The sequence below is a fragment of the Mesoplodon bidens genome (genome assembly GCF_964165515.1).
Source record: "Mesoplodon bidens genome assembly, chromosome: X".
Lineage (NCBI taxonomy): Eukaryota > Metazoa > Chordata > Mammalia > Artiodactyla > Ziphiidae > Mesoplodon > Mesoplodon bidens.
In genome coordinates this window covers 44,238,981-44,262,338 of record NC_138163.1, presented here as the reverse complement: position 1 = coordinate 44,262,338, position 23,358 = coordinate 44,238,981, and the positions used below count along the sequence as shown (strand labels likewise).

Here is a 23,358-nt window from a genome sequence, read left to right as displayed (position 1 = left end):
TTACCTTAAAGGGGAAGCAATATGGGTGATTTGGACCAGGGCACATCCCCTTTGGTGACAGATGATGTCTATCTCTCTCCCCTCTCTCTTTTCCTGCTCATCTTTCCTCCCACTCTCTCTTCCCTACCTCATTCCGGGTGCAAAGAACAGAAGGGAAAAAAAGAGAGAGGGAGCTAATTAGGAAGAAGAATGAAAAAGAAAGTGGAGGAGAAATGGAGTGCAAAACATAGAGGTGTCTACAGCAAAATGGGCAGAGGAGAGAATCGAGAAAGAGGGAGAGAAGGAGATGAGGAATGGAGGAGACGAGACGGGAGACAAGAGATTCTTGGGGAAGAGAAGAAGGAGGAAGTTTGAAATCGGGAGAAAGTCTTAGAGACAGAAAAAGGATGACAGTAGCCAGAGTCAGGGTGCACCCGCATTTGTCTCTAGTCAGTAAAATGCTGAAAATGAGATGGTTTAGTACTTAACATCTCCATATTCCACTGTGTTTGCAAAATTGTCTTATATTCCCTTGCTGACTAGATTTTTTAAAGACCCAATCATGTAAAGAAATGTGGTGCCCTGAAATAGAACAATTAGCAGCTTTCAAAGGGGATTCATGTTCAGACATCGCATCTAAAGTTAATCTCTTTTAAAATCTAAGGACCTACATTGTTCATCAGATATTCTGAAACGTGCTTTAAAAATAAGGGCAGGGCTTCCCTGGTGGCGCAGTGGTTGAGAGTCTGCCTGTCGATGCAGGGGACGTGGGTTCGTGCCCCGGTCTGGGAAGATCCCACATGCCGCGGAGCGGCTGGGCCCGTGAGCCATGGCCGCTGAGCCTGCGCGTCCGGAGCCTGTGCTCCACAACGGGAGAGGCCGCAGCAGTGAGAGGCCCGTGTACCGCAAAAAAAAAAAAAAAAAAAAAAAAAAAAGGGCAAATATCCCAAGGGTGTTGGTGGGGGGCGGGGGGAGAAGAGAAAGAAGGAGGAAGGGAAGACAGGAACGGGGCGGGGGGAGGAAATTGAAAAAGTTAAGCAGGAAGATGGCCTGAGAGTGTTGCTGTTAGTCCCACAGGTAAAGCTTAAACTGGTATATCATGAGTATTTCCTGAGGATATACTTCCTCTGCACCACTTATGGTAATGTTTCCCTAGGTTCCAGAACCTGCATATCAACTGTAGGGATGAAAGAGACATCAGTGTGGTGGTTGATGAGTTTATCCAAGTGCAAGTGAGCTGAAAAATGGGCACTTAGGAATCCACCGTCTGGCCTTGCCTGTGAATTCACTCATCTCTAACCCACTCATTGAGAGGCCTTTCTCCCTGTCAGGGCTTCCTGGAAGTCATTCATTCAGTTGGCCAGTAGCTACAGAGTACTTTCTCTAAGGGAAGCCAAGTATTAGACGTTGAGGTTTCAGAGATGAGTAAGTCACTTCCGGTGGGGTGGCAGGTAAGAATACAGTGGGAATAAGTGCTATGACAGAGCCATACAAGGGGTATTATTGGAGCCCAGTGGAGAGGCTTTGAAATCAGTGGACTAGGAGGCAACACCTGAAAAAAGTCTTGAGAGGTGACTCTGGAATAGACAAACCCATAGCGACAGAAAGTAGATCAACGGTTGCCAGGGGCTGGCCAGCAGGGGACAAGGAGGAATTAGGCAGGGCAGGATGGAGAGGTCTGCTAATAGGTACAGAGTTTCTTTGAGGGGATGAAGATGTTCTGGCATTAAATAGTGGTGATTGTTGCACAACTCTATGGCTAAACTAAAATCCAGTGAATTGTACATTTTAAATGAGTGAACTGTTTGTTATGTCAGTTATATCTCAATAAAGCCACTGAGACGATGAATTGGAGCTAGTTAGGCAGAGAGGGTAAAAAGGGTATTCCAGACTTCAGAATTACACCAGTAGGGGCAAAAACATGGCGGTGTGAAAGAATACAGTATGTTTACAGAAGTGCAAATAGCTCCAAATGGCTCAAGCATAGGATGCCAGCAGTGAATTCTGAGAGATGAGACTGGAGTTGAGGATAAACACCAGACCCTGGAGGCCTTTTGTGAAGTCTGGGTTTGATGTGTGAAAGAAATCTGGGAGTGATACCATCAAATTTGCACTTAAAAACTATGACTCCAGATGCAGGGGGAAGACTGGTGAGGTGGGCGGGTGTGGGATGGTTAAAGGTAGAAGCAAAGAGATTGGTTAGAAGACAACGCATTAGTCCAGGTGAGAGGCGCTGACGGCTTAAATTAAAGCACTCAGGAGGCAGAGAAGGGATGGGGAGAAGATAGAGGCCTAGAGGCCAGGCAAGCTTGGAGCGAGCGTGATGTGCACGTACCATGCAAGCCACGCAAGGAGGAACATGACCTGTGCCAAACAGCACACAGACTGGGGGAGCTAGGCTTTGCCAGGGCACTAGGCTTTCTGGTGAATAAAAGAGGCACTTTGGAAAAGGCAGGAGTCTGTGAAGCCACAGTGAGGCAAAGGAGTCATTTACTCTGCAGGTAAAGGAAGGAGTGCCTGGGGGTCTCCAAACAGGACCTGGCCCCTAGTATTCAAGATGGAGAGCAATCTTGGTGATCAGTGTGAGCTGACATAATGAATGTCTTCCAAAAGACCCATGACCCCAGCCAGGAAGTCTAACAGATGTAGGAATCCCCAGGTACGTTCTGGCATTTTGTTCCACATGGTCACTGTATCTTTCGGCAACAACAGATTCTAGTTTCCCAGCATTTGTCAGCCATGCTACAAAAGGATGGCTACTATACTTCCAGTGTGAAAACTGTCTTTTTCACCTACCCTCTTATCTAGCTTCTTATCTGAGAATGAGCCCACTGGTCTTGGCAAAATGTGGAAAATTATTAACCAAAGCTTATCTGTATGGGAGTCAGTTTCCACTTATTGGCCATAGATCATCTGCACATACAGGTTTCTTTTGCAATTTCTAGTTCTTTTATCAATATTCTCTGTAACTCTCTCCTCCGCAAACTTTACGGGTAATACATAAATACATATTCCATGTATACCTCTCTCTCTATTCTCTGTATGTCTGTATATGTTTATATATATTTCACTGCCACTCCCCCAATGAATCACTCCCCAGAACAATCTTAAGCTGCTTATAAATAAAGGATTTAATTTTGTCATCAACATTCAATAAGCATTTGGAAAATCAGTTTTTAACCATTTAACTACAATTAATTTCATTGTTGAAAAAAACATAGACACTTTCCCAGACTTCCCTAATGGAACCAAACCCAAAGATAGACAGAGAGAAATGAGAAAATATAGACACATACAGGCAAATGTCAATTCCTTACAAGCTGAAGGAGCACACTACATAAAAATATATTCTCATATGCATTTCCTCTATGGGTTCTGTGGGAAAAAAAGTCTGGGAGGGTGTCATTTGATTTGAATTCTGAAGCCAATTCGTATAAATGTCACGTAAAAGAAGTAGCAGGGAAAGATGAAAATAGGGTTTGACGAACTGTGCATAGTCTTGGATTGGCAAATCCACATGGAAAGCTGTCACAGTTCATTTTGAGAGGGACTGGAAATAACATCGGTTTGATAGCCCTCATTTTCCTTTATTCTGCTTTACTAAACATCTTTAGTTCCTGTCTCTGATGTTCCAGTTCTCAGCTGCAATTTGAGAATGCATTGGGGGAGTCTTTGCCCTCTTTTACTTGTCTCTCTCATTTCCCTCCTCAGAACCACAGCACTGCCTCACTGTTGTCACCTTTTATTATTCATAGTCCAAATCCTTTTATTTCTTTCTTCTCATTGTGCAGTTCATTTTTTCCCCTCTACAGCAAGGTACATCAGGAACTTTTCAATCTCCTAGGCTGTCTTATCAGTCTTATCAATAAAAACCAGGATAATAATGCTTATTGTGTGTCTGTGATAAGCCAGGCACTCTTTTCTCTCTTTCCATTCTCTCTCTCTCTCTCTCTCTCTCTCTCTCTCTCTCACACACACACACACACACACACACACACACACACACACAGAGCCTCATCTAGTCCTTTTCTAATTTCTGTTAGGGAAATAGAGGCTCGCTCCAGTTAGGGGTAGCAAAGTCAGGATTTGAACACAGGTCTCTCTGATTCCAAAGCCTATGTGTGTTTTGGTTTGTTTTCAGTTTTTGCTACATTGCTCTTCCTTTTTTACATGATTTGCTTCTGGGACTCCTACTTATGACAACTTTCTGATGGCGGGTGGGAAGGAAGGAGAAGGGTTGTGGCAGAGAAAAAAAGAAAGAAATAGGAGCAGGTAGAAGCAGACACCAGAGCTTATGCTCATCTTCTAGACTTTTATCCTACTTGATCTAGTTTAGATTAGAAAGTGATTAGCAAGAGCTATCTTCCGTTCACCCTACCAACTGGGTTTCATAGAAAATGTCATGAAACAATAGCAGACAGAGCAGACAGACAGACATGTAACTGCCCTCATGCCACATGCCTCTGGGAAGATGGTATCTGTGCCCTGTCACTCCCCTCAGGTATGCAACACAATTGCCAAGCTTGGCCTGGCACAGTCTTGGCTTACTAGCTTCTCTGAATGATTATACCTGCCTATTCCCCAGCGCTTGTTTTTAAATCCTTGGCTCTATCAGAATGGAACAGGACAAGCCCAAACAAAAGATGGCGGGTCAGGTAACTAGGCTGAATTAACTAGATTTGCAGGGATTTAAATGTTTAGGGGAATACGAGTTCCCAGGAGTGAGGAACAAGGTGGAGGGAGTCAGTTCCCAAAGAACAAGGAGAAAGTTCAGTTTCTTGCATGGGCGGCCAAGGGCAGAGTATGGTCACCAGCCTGGCAAGTTGATGCTGAGCTCTTAGACTATGGATTCCCTTGTCTGGAGGCTGGACTGATCCCTGGAAATCAGGATGCAACTGTGTGTAAGGTGGATGTAAGTAGCCCCAGGTACAGGGATTAAAGAATTGTCTGGGTAATGAGTTAGACAAGTCATTATACTTTCTGGGTTCAGGTTTGCATGGCACAGGAAGAAAAGGGCCAGTTTGACATATGTTTTCACCCAACCTTTGACAGGAGAGCAAACTGACTTAACACTCATTCACTTAGCTCTGGCTTTTCCCTCCCATTCTAATCCCAACACTTGAGCTCAACTCAAAATCAAGTCTACTGGTTTTGGTTTGATGTCTATTTTGAAATATTGCTCACTGAAAATAAATAACTCAGTCTACAAAAAAAAGGCCATGCAATAATTTCAGAGCCACCTTAATAATTGAAGATGTATTTCTACAATTGTTTTCAAAACATTTTGCAATATATGAATTCACATGATTCTCCTGATAACCCCAAGAGATGGTAGCCAGGAATTAATGGTCTCCTTTTAATCACAAGGATATAGAAGCTCAGAAAGTGTAGGACTTGCTTAAAGTGTATAAACTGCTTCTCCTCAATGGATGGTGGACTTGAGGATTTGCTCACAGATTCATTTCAAAATTCCCTCAAAGTTAGCATATCACATACCACCATGACCTTTTAGTGACTGGTTCTCTGTCTTGTCTTTTCTAATTCCCTAATGCCTTGCAGAGGGAGATCTCAATATACGATTTAGCCACTTCCTCATTTTTTTCTCATATTGAGATGCTGTAAGCATTCCTTCATTCCAGGCCAAAGACAACCTGGTTTCTCCCTACTTATACAGGGAGGTTTCCTGGAAGGCCATCCAAGTAGAACCAAAGTGGTTTCAACTTACTTTAGAACAAGGCCAAGAGACAGGGCCTGTGGTTTTCACACATTCATTCCAAAGGGCCCTTGGGCGGGGTGTGTGGATTGGTTTGGCTAATTGCGTCTGCTCAGTGGAAATCCTTTGTCTCTCTCCCCAGAACCATCCAGTAGGGAAGAAAGAACTAAGAGGCCCTAAAACAGTTCTTCACTGATTTGATCATAGGGCCAGTTCTCAGACCAAATTCAATCATAAGTTGTGAGATACCATAAGTTCAGAAGTTGGAATTTGAACTTTAAATCTATTCCCTACAGAGTCTTAAACAGCATACAGTGCTGAATCTTTCAAATAAGGGAGAGAAGTAAGAGTTTTCCCTTTTGCAAAACACATATGTGATGCTGGAGAGGGTGTGGAGAAAAGGGAACCCTCCTACACTGTTGGTGGGAATGTAAATTGATACAGCCACTATGGAGAACAGCATGGAGGTTCCTTAAAAAACTAAAAATATCACTGATGAATATAGATGCAAAAATCCTCGACAAAATACTAGCAAACAGAATCCAACAGCACATTAAAAGGATCATACACCATGATCAAGTGGGGTTTATCCCAGGAATGCAAGGATTCTGCAATATATGCAAATCAATCAATGTGATAAACCATATTAACAAACTGAAGGAGAAAAACCATATGATCATCTCAGTAGATGCAGAAAAAGCTTTCGCCAAATTCAACACCCATTTATGATAAAAACCCTCCAGAAAGTGGGCATAGAGGGAACTTACCTCAACATAATAAAGGCCATATATGACAAATCTAGAACCAACCTCATTCTCAGTGGTGAAAAACTGAAAGCATTTCCACTAAGATCAGGAACAAGACAAGGTTGCCCACTCTCACCACTCTTATTCAACATAGTTTTGGAAGTTTTAGCCACAGCAATTAGAGACGAAAAAGAAATAAAAGGAATCCAAATCAGAAAAGAAGAAGTAAAACTGGCACTGTTTGTAGATGACATGATACTATACACAGAGAATCCTAAAGATGCTACCAGAAAACTACTAGAGCTAATCCATGAATTTGGTAAAGTAGCAGGATACAAAATTAATGCACAGAAATCTCTGGCCTTCCTGTACATTAATGATGAAAATTCTGAAAGACAAATTAAGGAAACACTCCCATTTGCCATGGCAACAAAAAGAATAAAATATCGAGGAATAAACCTACCTAAGGAGACAAAAGACCTGTATGCAGAAAACTATAAGACACTGATGAAAGAAATTAAAGATGATACAAACAAATGGAGAGATATACCACATTCTTGGATTGGAAGAATTAACATTGTGAAAATGACTCTACTACCCAAAGCAATCTACAGATTCAATGCAATCCCTATCAAACTACCAATGGCATTTTTCACAGAACTAGAACAAAAAATTTCGCAATTTGTATGGAAACACAAGAGATCCTGAAGAGCCAAAGCAAACTTGAGAAAGAAAAACAGAGCTGGGGGAAACAGGCTCCCTAACTTCAGACTACTACAAAGCTACAGTAATCAAGACAGTATGGTACTGGCACAGAAACAGAAATATAGATCAATGGAACAGGACAGAAAGCCCAGAGATAAACCCATGCACATATGGTCACCTTATCTTTGATAAAGGAGGAAAGAATATACAATGGAGAAAAGACAGCCTCTTCAATAAGTGGTGCTGGAAAACTGGGCAGCTACATGTAAAAGAATGAAATTAGAACACTTCCTAACACCATACACAAAAATAAACTCAAAATGGATTAAAGACCTAAATGTAAGGCCAGACACTATAAAACCCTTAGAGGAAAACATAGGCAGAACACTCTATGACATAAATCACAACAAGATCCTTTTTGACCCACCTCCTAGAGTAATGGAAATAAAAACAAAAATAAACTAATGGGACCTAATGAAACTTAAAACCTTTTGCACAGCAAAGGAAACCATGAACAAGACAAAAAGACAACCTTCAGAATGGGAGAAAATATTTGCAAACGAAGCAGTTGACAAAGGTTTAATCTCCAAAGTATAAAAGCAGCTCATGCAGCTCAATATCAAGAAAACAAACAACCCAATCCAAAAATGGGCAGAAGACCTAAATAGACATTTCTCCAAAGAAGATACACAGCTTGCCAACAAACACATGAAAGGATGCTCAACATCACTAATCATTAGAGAAATGCAAATTAGAACTACAATGAGGTATCACCTCATACCAGTCAGAATGGCCATCATCCAAAAATCTACAAACAATAAATGCTGGAGAGGTTGTGGAGAAAAGGGAACCCTCTTGCACTGTTGGTGGGAATGTAAATTGATACAGCCACTATGGAGAACAGTATGGGGGTTCCTTTAAAAACTAGAAATAGAACTACCATACAACCCAGCAATCCCACTACTGGACCTATACCCTGAGAAAAACGTAATTCAAAAAGAGTCATGTACCACAGTGTTCATTGAAGCTCTATTTACAATAGCCAGGACATGGCAGCAACCTAAGTGTCCATCAACAGATGAATGGATAAAGAAGATGTGGCACATATATACAATAGAATATTACTCAGCCATAAAAAGAAACGAAATTGAGTTATTTGTAGTGAGGTGGATGGACCTAGAGTCTGTCATACAGAGTGAAGTAAGTCAGAAAGAGAAAAACAAATACCGTATGCTAACACATATATATATGGAAGCTAAAGAAAAAAAATGGTTCTGAAGAACCTAGGGGCAGGGCTTCCCTGGTGGCGCAGTGGTTGAGAATCTGCCTGCCAATGCGGGGGACACAGGTTCGAGCCCTGGTCCAGGAAGATACCACATGCCGTGGAGCAACTAAGCCCGTGAGCCACAACTACTGAGCCTGCGCTCTGGAGCCATCGAGGCACAACTGCTGAGGCCCTCGTGCTTGGAGCCTGTGCTCTGCAGCGGGAGAAGCCTCCGCAGTGGGAGTCCCATGCACTGTGGCGAGGAGTGGCCCCCACTCGCCGCAAATAGAGAGAAGCCTACATGCAGCAACGAAGACCCAACGCAGCCAAAAATAGAAATAAATCAATCAATAAATTTATTTAAAAAAAGGAACCTAGGGGCAGGACAGGAATACAGATGCAGGAGTAGAGAATGGACTTGAGGACACGGGGAGGGGGAAGGGGAAGCTGGGACGAAGTGAGAGAGTGGCATGGACTTATACATACTACCAAATGTAAAATAGCTAGGTAGTGGGAAGCAGCTGCATAACACAGGGAGATCAGCTCGGTGTTTTGTGACCACCTAGAGGGTTGGGATAGGGAGGGTGGGAGGGAGATGCAAGAGGGAGGGGATATGGGGATATATGTATATGTATAGCTGGTTCACTTTGTTATACACCAGCAACCAACACACCATTGTAAAGCAATTATACTCCAATAAAGATGTTTAAAAAACAAAACAAAAGAACAGATATGTGTAGCCAGTTGTGTAATATTCTGGCACAGATCAGTTTCCCTCAAGAAGAGGACGTCTGTAAGAAGGCTGCTGGATGTGCCAAGATTATTTTCTCAAGCTTGACAATGCTGACAACATTTATTTCCAGTCGAAGGTGGTTCTGCTGGGAACATGTTTCTGGTGGAGCACGCCTGTTGTCAACACTCACTCCCAATTTTATTGGGCAGGAACTAGAAGAAACTACACTGCTCTTATTTGTGGAAAGAACATATGCTTTGGAATCAGTCAGGGTTTAAAATCCTGGCTTAGCCATTTCCTAGATGTGTGACCTTGGGTGTAACCTACCCTCTGTGAGTCTGTTTCCTGAACTGTAACATTTGAATAAAAAGAATGCATATGTAAATTGTTGTTGTTCTGAGGAGTACGTGAGAGACTACCTATAAAATGCTTAGCCAGGTGCCTTAGCAGATAGGGAGGGCTCAGTAATGACATTTTCTATTGCTATTACTACTGCCATTATTAGAAATGGAAGGAATTGAAGCACCAAGTTAGGAAATCCCCTTCCACAGCGGGTGATTTATCAACCTATGCTGGCTGAACACTAATTCTTTGGCTAGCCGGTCAGGCATTAGTGGACTGAAATTTTCCCGAGTGAAGCCCGTAATGCTGGGTTTTGCCTGTTATTGCTGTGCTCCCCAGAACAGAGTCTTCAGCTGTCGGCCCTTCTCTCTTTTTACTCGCTCAGCCTTACCATGGGGGCGGGGGTGATCAGTGAACTCAATGTGGAAGCACTGAAGGTATTGGAGCAGGAAAGTTACACAATGGCCATGTTTTAGGATGAAAAATGTGGTGGCACCACAGCAGATGTGTAAGTGGACAGAGATTTGAAGCAGAGATACTATGTAGGAGCGTGTTGAGTAATCCAGGCATCAGGTGATGAGGGAAAAGAAGGGACTTCTGTGTGGGAAAGGTGAAGATGTTTCAAATGTTCAACAACAGGAACAGCATATGGTGGACATGAAGGATTAAAAGAGTGGGAAGAGTCAAAGATAACGCCAAGGTGTTGCGCCCGGGGAATAGAATAGAATTGATTCTACTGTCAGGGAGTTGGGGAGAGGAGACGTTTTTGACTTTTAGACACGTTGCATTTGGCACATATAAGCAGAATTGTCTGGTAAGCATTCATGGCACTGACATCCAGAAGGAAGGTTGGGGCTGGAGATGTAGATTTAATGGTCGCCTCTCTGTACCCCGATAGGCTATATTCATCACCACCTCTGCCCTTTTGTTCATGCTTTCTCTGCTGCCAGAAATATCCATTTCCTTATCGATTGAAATCTAATTCTCTTTCAAGCCCCAGTTCTTCCAGGAAGACTTCCCTTAGCACCCTAGCCCCCAATGAACTCTCTTTCCCACAAACTCCAGTACTTCCAATAGCACTTACTGCCTGTATCTCTCATGCACTTGGCATTTAAACAAACCATTATCATTAAGTCTTATTTAGCATCACAGTGCAATGGTTACATTGTGGACTGTGGAGCCAGATTGCCTGGATTCAAATCCCAGCTCTACCACTTACTAGCTGTGTGATCTTGGACAGGTCATGTTGTTCATCTGCCTTAGCTTCTTCATTTGCAAATGAGGATAATAGCACCTACCTTGTAAAGTTGTTGTAAGGATTAAACTAGTTAATACACGTAAAGTGATCAGAATGGTTGCTTGGCACATATGAACTATGTAAGTATTTGTAAATAAAAACTTTTGTTAAATTTATATGCATACTGGTTCCCCAAATAAATCATAAGCTTCTTAGTGACAGGTAATTCATCTTATCATTTCTTTTCCTCATAGCACCTAGCATTACTAGTTACTCCACCAAAAATTTGGGGAATCAGTTGTATTTAAACACAAGTCCCTGGACTTCCCTGGTGGCGCAGTGGTTGAGAATCCGCCTGCCAATGCAGGGGACACGGGTTCGAGCCCTGGTCCAGGAAGATCCCACATGCCGAGGAGCAACTAAGCCCACATGCCACAACTACTGAGCCTGCGCTCTAGAGCCTGCGCGCCACAACTACTGAAGCCCGCATGCCACAACTACTGAAGCCTGCATGCCCTAGAGAAGCCACCACAATGAGAAGCCCATGCTCTAAAACGAAGAGTAGCCCCTGCTCACCACAACTAGAGAAAAGCCCACGCGCAGCAATGAAGACCCAACGCAGCCAAAAAACACACAAGTCCCCAGCTGCAGCAGGTTGCTAGGACTGCTACCGCAGGGAGATGGGTTAGCACGACCGCATCCCATGCTGTGTGGAGTGCTCGGGGATGGGGGCGGGGGGGTGGCATTTGACTGCTTGCTCCAACCATTTACTAAATGGCTCTCCAATGGCAATGGAAACGTTGCCTTATATATAGGACAGTTCTTCCACTTAAACTAGACGTAAGCTGTGGTTTTAGAAAGAATCGGAATGGGGGAGGAGGCAAGGCAAGTTTTTCTCTTCCCATAGCTTCGCCAAGGGCACCACTTCTCCTTGGACTGACAGTAGGGGAGCTGATGGAGTGTCTAGGACTGGGCACTGGAAACAAAGGCGCTTAATTACCCATGGCTTGCTCTATGTTGCACAAAGAGAATGACACAGATACCACCCCCCTCTCCCAGACTCTCCACATCCCTTGCCTGGAGATGGGGGAAGGTGGAAGGAAGCAGAGAAGCAAGGACCATGCAACAGAGACCGTTTATTCACCACTCTGGAGCTTCTACACCCTGATTTAAGGACAATGCAACTCCTGGGAGTCAGGAGAGCTGGGCTCTCGTTCTTGAGTACTAAGTAGATATCCGGAAGACTGAAAGATTTACTGAACCTCTTTATATCTTAGCTCTCCAATCTAAAAAAAATTGGATAATTTTCCTTTCCCAATTTAAGCCATGGTGCTATTATGAGTGACAACTGAGATGATAGGTTTGGAAATATTTTGCCAAGTGCAGAGCATTTACTTCATGTAAAAGATCATTATCTGGAACTTCTCTCAGATGCAGAAGAAGGGTATTGTGTTGTTTACTAGTCACATGTGGCTAGTGAGCATTTGAAGTGTGGCTAGTCAGAATTGAGATGTGCTGTAAGTGTAAAATACAATCCCATTTCAACAAATGTAAAATATCTCAACAATTTCTTACATTGGTTACATGATGAAATGATAAGATTTCAGATATATTCAGTAAAATAAAATACATTTTCAAAACTAATTTCACCTGTTTCTTTGAGCTTAACTGTGGCTACTAGAAAATTTAAAATTACATACAAGGCTTGCATTTGTGGCTCGCATTATATTTTTATTAGACCGAGCTGGTATATCCAGACAGTCACATTCAGGAAGGTCAGAACATCCAGGTCCCTCCATCTTAGGCAACCCAAAGCAGCGTCTTTGGTTCAGAAGAGGACTCCCGGATACCATTCTCCCATGGGCACCCTCACCTGGCTGTTGTGTGGCCCTTGACCTCCCCTTTCAAAAGCTGTGTATTTTGGTAGAGAAGACATTCATCCTTGGGAGTTTGGGAACAGGGAAGATTTGACTTTCAGGAATAGGTGCACATAGGTTGGGGGAAGGAGGGTGGAGAATATCCGGTTGCTACAACAATGACATACTATTGAAGAATAGCAAACTCATTATCACATTACAATCCTCTCAAGTGGGAATTAGCTTCCTTGGAGGCTCCTTTTAAAAAAAAAAAGAAAGAAAGAAAAATAAAAGATTCCCTCCCAGCAACTAGCTGACTTTGTTCTTTTAATTCAATTCAATGCAATTCAATTGGTGGGGAGCTGCATAAAGAGAAAAATTAACGCATTAATGGCTAAAACGGAAATAGAGAGAGACACAGAAATGTCTTCCTTTAGTTCTGAAGCCAGGCTTATCTTTGCCCATCAAATGGCAAGTCCTAGGTTAATCAAAAGGGAGCTGCACAAACTTCCTTCAAACATTCCATAGGAGCCTTCTGGGCTCAGGTTTCATCTGCTTACCACACAATCCCTTGCCCTACTTTAAAGACAAACTTGGCTAATGGGACTTGGATTCTCAGAGTCTGTCAGCTCTGCCCAGTGAGAATGAGAGCTCCTTATAGCAATATGGTATAGACAATCAAATCCTTCCTTAACTCAAGTTTAGGGCTTAGCAACAGACATTCCCTTTAGGGGCAAACTCAGTACTGGCAAGAGTAGGGACTGAACCTGAAGGGAATAAAGTAGAAGGACTTTGATTTATTCATGGGCAGAATGGGAAAGCGACAACTTAAGGACTAAGGAACAAAGAATCAAATTATGACGCAAATTACAGACCAAATAGCATCAATTTCCTAAACCTCAACTGAACCCAGATATTAACTGAACCATGAATTGGACCAAATATATATATTTTATATATACATATATTATATATATATATATATAATATATATATATATATATATATATTTGAAAAGCTAGCAAACTTGTTCAAACCAGAATCAAACCTATATATTTTCTAATGAAATAGAACATCAAAACATTCCTTTAACTGAACCTGAACTGAGCCAATGTTTCATTTGGTTTGAATCTCGGCTAAAGAGGAACATTTTTGGCTTTTGTTTGCCATCAAAGGAAGGTAGTTACAATTCCCTGGAAATGGCCTATCTTCCACAACCTTTAGTCACTCAGGTTGAATGAAGAAATGTGGATCCATCCACAAGTCTCAGATCTAAGACAGACTGACACAGAATGGAAACAGGGTGGTACTACCATGTACTACAAAAGAACAAAGAATTTCAGCCCCACACATTGCCATTATTCTTTGGGTAAATGTGTATTAATCTGTATATGTCCCTTGCTAACAGCTCAGAAAACCCTGATACTTTATGAAACAATTCTTTCTTTGTTTGTAAGGAGAAATTTATGCTAATGCAAAACTATGCCTTGTCTATAGCTCACCCTTCTTGTTACCTGATTCTGATTCTGTGGAAGCTATTTTACAACCCTGGAAATCACTGATAACAATGGAAAATGATTTTTGTCTAGACATGCAAATTCTGTCTTATCCAAAATGGAAACCAAGTCTTAGACAAGGTAAGAAACTTGTCCCAAGTCACAAAGCTGGGAAGTGGTATAATTGGGTTTTCCTAGAGAGATGTCTCTCCCTCCTCTTCCATATCCTATCTCCCTACACCTCCCAGCTTGAGATGGTCCTGAGTGAGGAGGGGGTGGAAAAGGGAAAATGGGTATGTCAAATCTAAACCTTACCTAAAGTCCTATTTGCCTGAGATCAGCTTTGCCCCTGTGCAATGTTCACTGAGTGGATGTCCTAGACTTGGCCCTAAACTCCCATGGCATGGGCAAGGTTGTGTTACGTGAATCCTTTTACCCTTTGGGGATGAAATCATGTGTAGGCTCTAAATACATCATCTAAGATAAGCTCAAATGTTCCAGAAATTGCCATGAAGGTTGGCTAGACTAGAGTTTGACTTCATTTATGTTCATGAACTATCTGAAATGAAGATTTAAATCCTCTCTACTGAGGATACCACTTTAGATTTTTTACTGGTAGGAAACTGGGGCTGCTTGTAATTCTGACATCTGCCAAGTAAGGTCCAATTTTCCTACCTCAAATTGGTTACTTTGTTTACCTTGTGTGTGTGAATACATCCTCATTTCTTCTTTTAGCAAGGGAGTTCTGAAGGAATAAGAATAGATCTTGCCTGCCTAAGCCTAGGTTGGGATCTATTATAACTCCTTTCAATTTGACACATATTCATTGAGTCCTAATGCATTCCTTCTCTGTCTCCAACATCTTAGAATCAGTGAAGTGCATACATTTTAGAAGGGAAATTCTGCATGTAGTATGCTGGAGACCAATTATTTGACACATGTTTAAACTGTGTTTAATTACAGGTGGTTGGGTTCATGTGTGCTGGGTAATCCAATTGGATACAGTCTGCAAAGAGAATCGATTTACTTCAAACTGCTGCCACTCCAGCATTTCTAACTAATGGATTATGTGATGGTTTAAAACTAGGTCCACAAATTCTTTGATATTCCTCCCTTCCAGAAATGGAGCCTGCTTCCCCTCCCCTTGAATGTGGGCTGGCCTTAGTGACCGCTTCTAATGAATAGACTAAAACAGAAGTGACAGTGTGTAGCTTTGGAGAGTAGATCATAAAAGGCACCACATCTTCTTCCTTATTCACCCTCTTGAATTGCTGTCTGGGGGGAAGATCCTGCCAATGGCCATCTTGGAAGTGGACCCTACAGACCCAGTTGAGCCTCCATATGACTGCATCCCCTACTAATACCTTGACCTCAACTACATGAGAGATTCTGAGCTGGACACAACCACCCAGCTAGGCCACCCCAGAATTCCTGACCCACAGAAACTGTGAGATAAAAGACGTTTGTTGTTTTAAGCAACTATGTTTCAGAGTAATTTGTTTTATAGCAAGAGATAAGTAATACAGGTTAGAAATCCCAGAAATAGCCAGTGATACTTCTGAAAAAATGATCAGCTAAGTGGTTATTGCCAGACTTTAGGAATCTTGATCAACTGTTTAAAGTCCATTTTTTTTGGCAAGGCCCTGCTTAGAACCTGTACAAACAATTTCATTCTCAATCCAAGTGGTAAACTCTAGGTCTTTGTAGTTCGAGCAATATGAATTTGCTTAGATAGATTCATGTGCTGTTCTGTACGCTTAATCAAAATATCACCAAACACATGCATTTTTTATTCCTTCCGCAAATATTACCTACATGCTTATTGGGTGCCTAGTACCATGCTGGGTGAAATAGGTGCTCTTATGCATCTATTCATTCACAAGCATTATTTGGGCATCTACTAGGACCCAGGTACTGTGCTCAGCACTGAGGATACAGAAATGAACATGACACCTTGCCCTTGAGGGAACCAGCATTTAGTTGAGGAAGTAAATACATACAAGTAAATACATACTTTACAACACAGTTGTGGTGAATATTACCCCAGAGATACGAATACCGTGCTATGATGTTGTGGAGAATGGAACAACTATTTCTATTTGAGGTGTTGAAGGATGAATAGGAGTTTTCAAGCAAAGAAGAGTGGCAGGTTTGAGGGATGGCATTCCAGGTGCGGGAGAACAGGGTATGCAAAGACATGGAAGTATGAAAAGCCTGAGCTGCCTCTTCACAGTTGAGTTCCTTCTGCTTGAGAATAAAGAGATGGCCGGTGATAGGCATGGTAGTGTGAGGCCAGCAGGACCGGCTTTTTTTCCAGGCCACGGGCATTTCAAAGCCAATAGGCTGCTCAAGCTGCCTCAAATTGAAGAAGCGATAAAGAGTGCTTTTGCTCTCTGCCCCAAGGCTCTCGGGCTAGAAGAATTCTCATGGTGAACCCTGAGCTTTGGGAGGACAAATGTGTAAATCTTCTGGAGCATATAATTTCTTTACCATGAAGGACTCAAATTGTCCGTGCATGAGTCTACTAAGCTTCTAAACTTGGCCTTCTGTGCCCTTTTGCCTTTTAGATCAGTGCCACTCAAGCTATGGGTGTGAGACCTTGTACCAGAATGTAAACCAGCACACTGCTGCCTTTATCAGTAAAATCATGCTATGAAGTAAATGGTTTGCTCAGTGGCATGATTTACATTTGCCACAAGCTCCTAATCTCATCACACACTGATAAATAGTTCATGGGTCAGCAGTGATCCCTAGACCACATTTTTTAGATTGCTCACTATCCACTAAATAAAATCCTATATGACAAATGTCTTTATTTCCTTTCAGAGCCTGGCCTATATGTCCTTTTCTCCTGTGAGAATGATGCAGTTTATTTTGTTTCTCTTTTGGTTTTGACTTCTAAAAAATTCAAAGTAAAAATTGAAGCTCAAGGGCATCCACCATGTTGACACTTTGAGGGAGGTGGCTTTTTTTTTACCTTTTGTTTCTGATTCTGATTTTCTATCTCAAATTTATGTTTGACTTGATTCTTTCATTGACTATGCATTGGCTGGATGACGTTGAGAATGATGGCAATGAACACAACCATGACAAATAGCATTACAGCAGGCATGGCGAGTGGGCCAGATTTCTGGCCTGCATCCATTTGAGTTGAATCGGTGTTGCAGCTGTGTCTCCATGACACCAAACAAGTTGAACTGGTCAGTCTCTGAATTGATAGAATTGGTCTCATGGAGACACAAATGTGTTCATGAGGAACTCATTCCTCTGCATGCAGAGGGTACTGGCCTCTGTAAATGGAGTCAGCGTGCACAGTTAGGAGAAGAGCACTCACCGTCTTGGTCGTTACCTGAGTCAGCTGGAGACTTGCTCCGGCGCATGGGGCCAGGGCTCTTGGCTGAACTCTTCTGAGGTGTTGGGGATGCCTTTGGGCCAGCTGTGGCTGATGGGTTTCCCTTCATGACTCGGCATTCTGGTGGAAAAGGACACAGACAGCTTAGTAGAGCCGGGGAGAACCAAGACTCAGCATCTTACCAACCTCTGGAAACTGCAATAAGCACCACATAACAAAGCACCTTAGGGCTCAGGACTACAAGGTGGTTCTCATTGTTTGAAGGAACGATGGCTCTGGAGAGGGAGGCATGGGAGAAACTTTCAAAAGTCACCTGGGCTAAGCCAGGTGTTTAAATTCTTGAATCATGGAAACAAGGGAAGGAGTAGAAAAGCAGTTTGGGCAGGTAATTCAATAGGCAACTCAATCATTTTTGGATAACCCAGTCATGTCTCAGAATAGCACCTGTTGACATAATTAATTAATTTCCTTGGAGAAGAGATTGACAGCTCAGAGGTTGCAGCCATGCAGACGAAACATTCATGAGTAATTTAAAGGAGGGGGAGGGAGCTATTATTTATTATTCATCGCATGCCATGTATTGTAATAGGCATATTAAGGATGTCATGCCATTTTATAAATAAGCACTACTACCACCACCACCATCTTGCATTTATAGAGTTCTTTTCGATTTTCAATGCATGTTATCATAATCTGCTATGCTGGTTTAATGAATAAATGGGCCAGCAGTGACTATGACACTCAGAACTTACAGAAAGCTCCTGGGTGTGTAGGAGAGTCTGCCAAATGTTCCTGCTACTTCCCCAACCCCAATCTGACATGTTCAGAGCACCCTTTCTGTGCAGGTCACTCAGCATTCCTACAATGGTAATTTGGGGGCACTGATTGTACTAATATATTAGGAGGATTATTATACTCATTTTGTTGATGAGAATACAAAGAGCTTAAGCCTCTTGCTTAGGGTCACAAAGGAAGAAAACAGCAGAATAAGGATGAGCAGTCAAGTCTCCTGAGTCCCAATCTAGAGCTCTTTTCACTATACTTTCCCCAACCTCATGTGATCATGCTCAAAGTGGAACCAAACAGCTAGGCACGGGGTTGTCTCTTCATTGGACACCTCCTTGTCACCTTCTACTTAAAGATACATTGAAAATATCAGTTACTCAGAAAGATTAGACCTTCTCTGGTAAATTAAGTTTTTCAGGAAACTGAGTTAAGCAGAAAGCTCATTTTTGTTTGTTCTACTTCTTGTTTTGATTGATAAACTTTAGTGATCACTGTCCAGAGCTGAAGATGTAGAAGATACAAGAAACTGGACACAGCCTGAGATTTGTTTAGGTATTTTATGGTCATTTGCCTCTTCTCAAAGTGAACACAGCAGAAATGCCACCTCTTTCAGGGTCCTTGTCACTTGAGTTGTTTGTAAACTCTATATTAGTACAACTTGATTTGTTTTTTCCCACACTTTATTCCTCATTATTGGGAAATATGTTTTGAATGTGTCTTTCCATCGGGATCATACCCTAGTCCTGTGGCTATGTGAGCTAATTCACCGTGAACTTACACATGGAGCTTGGACTCAAGCAAAGGGAGATGGGCAGATGTTCACCTCCTTCCTGAAATTAACAATCTTCTGGAATCTTGAGCCACAAATCAGAGGGAATGGGGCAACAAGCCAGAAGGTGGGAAGAGGGAAAATGTTTGACACTAACAACACAGTGGAAAATATTTCTAAAATGGATCCATCAACATGGGCCAAATAGCTGGAGGATGTTGACTAGGAAAAAAAACATATGCATACAGTATTCAAGTTCTGAATCCAAATGTTCCTTCCCGTGGTCTGATTGAGCCTGTCAGCCCATGTGGCATAATATATGGTTCAAGAAATATGGTCACTATTGGGGCAGGTAGTGAGTTTTATTGAGTCTGGAGGCCAAACATCTGAGATATGCAATCAACTTCCACTTAGAGACTCATGTATCCAACTATACAAGAGAAAGGGACCATGCATGGATGTTTTCCAGTCCATATAAGCTCATGGAAATCCTAAGGGATAGAAGGAGCGAGATCAATGGAACAATAAAATTCAGTGGTTGTCCTTACCATTTTCATCCAGAGAAAAGTCATCCTGAGCATAACGAAATTTTTCAGGACCGCAGGCAATAAACACATCGTCATCACCAAAGAAATCATGGAGACAGGTTACCTACAGAGAAAGTGGAAACATTGACTTGATATTTGATGGTCTTGTGACAATGAACTTCATGCTATGTTGGCACGGGAAAAAAATGTTTCACATTTTAGCCCCCAGGGATCTCCTTTTTCTCAAAATACCAGGCTCAGAGTCTGTACCACAGCCCCTCGTGAGTAAAGATATACTGAGTGCCATTTTCTTTCCATGTTGCATGTGTGGTATCTTGTTTCCATTTCACCAAGAGCAACTTCAAGACCATGTCCAAATGGAATGTTCCCCTCTGAATAAAAGTCAGCAAGCAGATGACCCTACAAATGTCACCTTTCTCAGAGCCTCAAAGACAAGAGTGCTGCTAGCCCAAGTCTGGGGGCAGGGGTGTAGGCCAAGGAAGATGAGAAAGACCTTCTGCAACCTGAGATGGACAGACTCTGGCTGACCAAGACGTGGAAGTCCCTCTCTCTAACTTCATGAGTTTTGAAAGAAGGACACCAGTTTTTTTTGCAGTATGCAGGCCTCTCACTGTTGTGGCCTCTCCCGTTGCGGAACACAGGCTCCGGACGCGCAGGCTCAGCGGCCATGACTCACGGGCCAAGCCGCTCCGCGGCATGTGGGCTCTTCCCGGACTGGGGCACGAACCCGTGTCCCCTGCATCAGCAGGTGGACGTTCAACCACTGCGCCATCAGGGAAGCCCTTTTTTTTTTTTTTTTTTTTTTGTTGCAGGACACCAGTTTTTAACCGCTTTGGACCCACAAAAATTGGTCTTTTTGCTAAAAGTGAACTGAGCACCTGGTAGTAGCCCAGAATACCATTACTCTCCGAAAAAGGAGGGGAAAACCGTCCTAACCACTTAAAACTTATTCAAGAGCAATGGGTCCCTGGAGGCTTGAGGGTCTGCTGGAAAAGTCGTGTTCCCAGGACCCTTACCGCTCTCTAGTGCCCTATGCATTGCGGCTTGTCCACAACAGAGAGACAGTCCTCCCCAACTCCTTTTCTGCACAAAGAAATGAGGGTTCCTGGGCTTCCCTGGTGGAGCAGTGGTTGAGGGTCCGCCTGCCGATGCAGGGGACGCGGGTTCGTGCCCCGGTCTGGGAGGATCCCACGTGCCGCAGGGCGGCTGGGCCCATGAGCCATGGCCGCTGAGCCTGCGCATCCGGAGCCTGTGCTCCACGGCGGGAGAGGCCGCAGCGGTGAGAGGCCCGTGTACCACAAAAAAAAAAAAAAAAGAAAGAAATGAGGGTTCCTGGGAAAGTATGCTGCTCCTGCAGTCTCCCCACCTCTCAGCTTTCCCAATTACATTTGATAATTAGTCCAGCACACCAGGGAAAGCCCAGGAGAAACCATAGAGTCAAAACATTCTTATCCCAATCCTCAGCTTGAAAGTGTTCAAAGCTTCTAATTGTTCTAAGCTACCCATTCAAGCTGCTAGTAGTGACTTTCCAAAGGCACCGTGCTCACAAACTAACAACTGCTCGCTGGGTGCAGAGATCAATATGTTACATTTGAAAAAATGTTTGTATTAATAACATCATCACCCACCCAGGGTCTATTCAATCCCTGTTCCCCCAGCCGAGATGATTGCAAGCCTTACACAAAGCAAGAGATGCTTAAACATTATCCGCATTGTCTCAGCCTCCCACTCACCCAAAGGATGCCAAGGGAAGAGAGGGAGACTTGGAGGGCTGCTGGGTTCACCCCTATTAAGCCTCTTCCCAGCCCTGGGTCCTGACCTCATCAAATAGGCCACCATCCTTCTTCAGCCCACTCGTCCTCACCCATTCATTCCACAATCATGTAATAACAAACAGAACTACCACTAATTGAATGCTTACTCTGAACAGGCACTCTGCTAAGTACTTCCAAATCTGTCATCCCATTTTACTCTCACAATTCCTAGAGGTTGGCATTATTGTCATCACTATTTTACAGATGAGAAAACTGAGGTCCGGAGACAGTAAGTAAATTACTCAGGTGGAAAGCGATGAAGCCAAATAAGTGCAGATCGATGTGATGCCAAAGCCTGTGCTTTTAGCCACTCAGTAATACAAAGCACTTACATATGGTTCAGACACTGGGGAGACAAAGATGAGTAAGACTCAGGCCATGACTACATGGAGCTCATAATCTGATGGAATGAGATACACTGAAACAGAACATTTCAATATCATGTCATGAGTGCTAGGAGTATCTGAAGGTGCCTTGGGAGCTATTTAGTACCACCTCCAAGTGACCCAGTCACTAACTGACATGTTAGTTCAATAAGCTGCCTGCATATTGCCCTGGTAGTGGATCCAACGATAGAGGCTACATACATGGCTTTGAACCCTTCTGCAGATGCCCACTGATATCTTGGACCAATACAATTTGGAGCCCTTAACTATGATACATTGTGTGCCTCTGAATTGTTTATCCCTTGCCACCTCTTGACCCTGAAGATCTCTGCCATGCTCTCTGTCGGAGGTTGCCCCTGACTCTGACTGGCTTCATTTAGTTTTGGTCATGAGTGAGGGAAGCCCCTCCCTTGGGCAGCCCTCCACTAGTGGTCTCTAGCATTTGGCACTCTGTTTCAAAACCTGCCTGTATTTTCATTAATACTCACCTACTCCTTCCCATTAAATCACAACTCTCCTGAATGTAAAGACCAAGTTTATCTCTCCCTATATATCTTCCTGTGGTTCCTGGTAGAGCACTAAATCACATAGTGAGAATTTAGCCAGGGCTGTTTTTGCCTCAACTGAATGTAAAGAAAATAAGAAGGAGGCTTTGTAGGGCTATACAAAGGCAGAGAAGTAGAAACAAGAAAGAAGAAATCCATAGTGGCAGACAATAGGACCTAGCATTCAAAGGTTTTGAAAGGTAACACAAATATATAAATTTAGGAACAAGGAAGGAGCAATGACTGTGAATTCAGAAGTTATTATTTGCATAGCTATGACAATTAGTTTGACAACAGATGAAATGGATCATTTTTAAAGGAAAACCTAAATAAAGAAATTAGCTCAAAAAGAAATAGAAAACCTCAACCAACTACTGGTCATGAAAGGAATTTAGTAAATACTTCAAACAGCAACCCTTCCCCCAAAGGTGCCAGACCATTAATTTTGGAGGTATTTGTGGAAATCACTTCCCAAGAAGAAAAAACAAAAGCTCAAAGGCAGCCATGGCAGTGTCATGCCATGCTATCCTATTGTAGGACAACAAAGCCTTCGCAGATTGCTCTGGGGGTTGCTGTTACAATGACCCACCCTCCTCCAACTCCAAGCCTCTCTGCCCCCGCCCAGGCTTTGGGAAAAGCCTTTGGATAACCCCTTCTCTGGGGAGTTTCTAAGAAAGGCAAAGCCCCTATGCTTCTGACAAATTCACAGTGGTGTGGCTGGCTTCAAACACATTCATTTTGCAATCCAGCTGTTCAGCATCAGGTTTCTTGTGTGATCCCACCCCACATTTTACTGGTTCCCAAATGTAGACAAATTCATATTGTGCATGTGGATACCCAGGTTTCCCAAATGCCTTGGATACTGAGACACAGCAGCCCTCCCCTGCTTTGTTACAGAGCTGGGAAAATAGAAAGCTCTCCATCTTAAATATGAGGAACCCAAAACACAGAATGTCAAAGTGGCTGAAGGATACACAGATGGATCATGGCACAGTTGAGGCTAGCACTCAGGTGTCCTGATTCAATTTGGGACAAAACAATTCAATTGCCTGAGAGAACGTGCCTTCCTAATCCCTGATTTCAAAGG

At 42.9% G+C, this 23,358-nt stretch overlaps 1 protein-coding gene across 2 annotated transcripts in view; it reads right to left on the bottom strand.

Moving 5' to 3' along the window:
• Nucleotides 1–23,358, bottom strand: part of DCX (doublecortin) — a gene marked incomplete at both ends in the record, with an annotated part of 121,526 nt that overhangs the window by 11,623 nt on the left and 86,545 nt on the right. Inside the window, 2 exons of one of the 2 annotated variants that reach the window (XM_081222529.1) lie at nucleotides 17,421–17,543; nucleotides 19,527–19,629. In XM_081222529.1, the coding sequence (XP_081078655.1) occupies nucleotides 17,421–17,543; nucleotides 19,527–19,629 (226 nt within the window). Of the gene's footprint in view, nucleotides 1–17,405; nucleotides 17,544–19,526; nucleotides 19,630–23,358 lie in introns of both variants that reach the window. The other variant, XM_081222528.1, reaches the window with a different exon arrangement.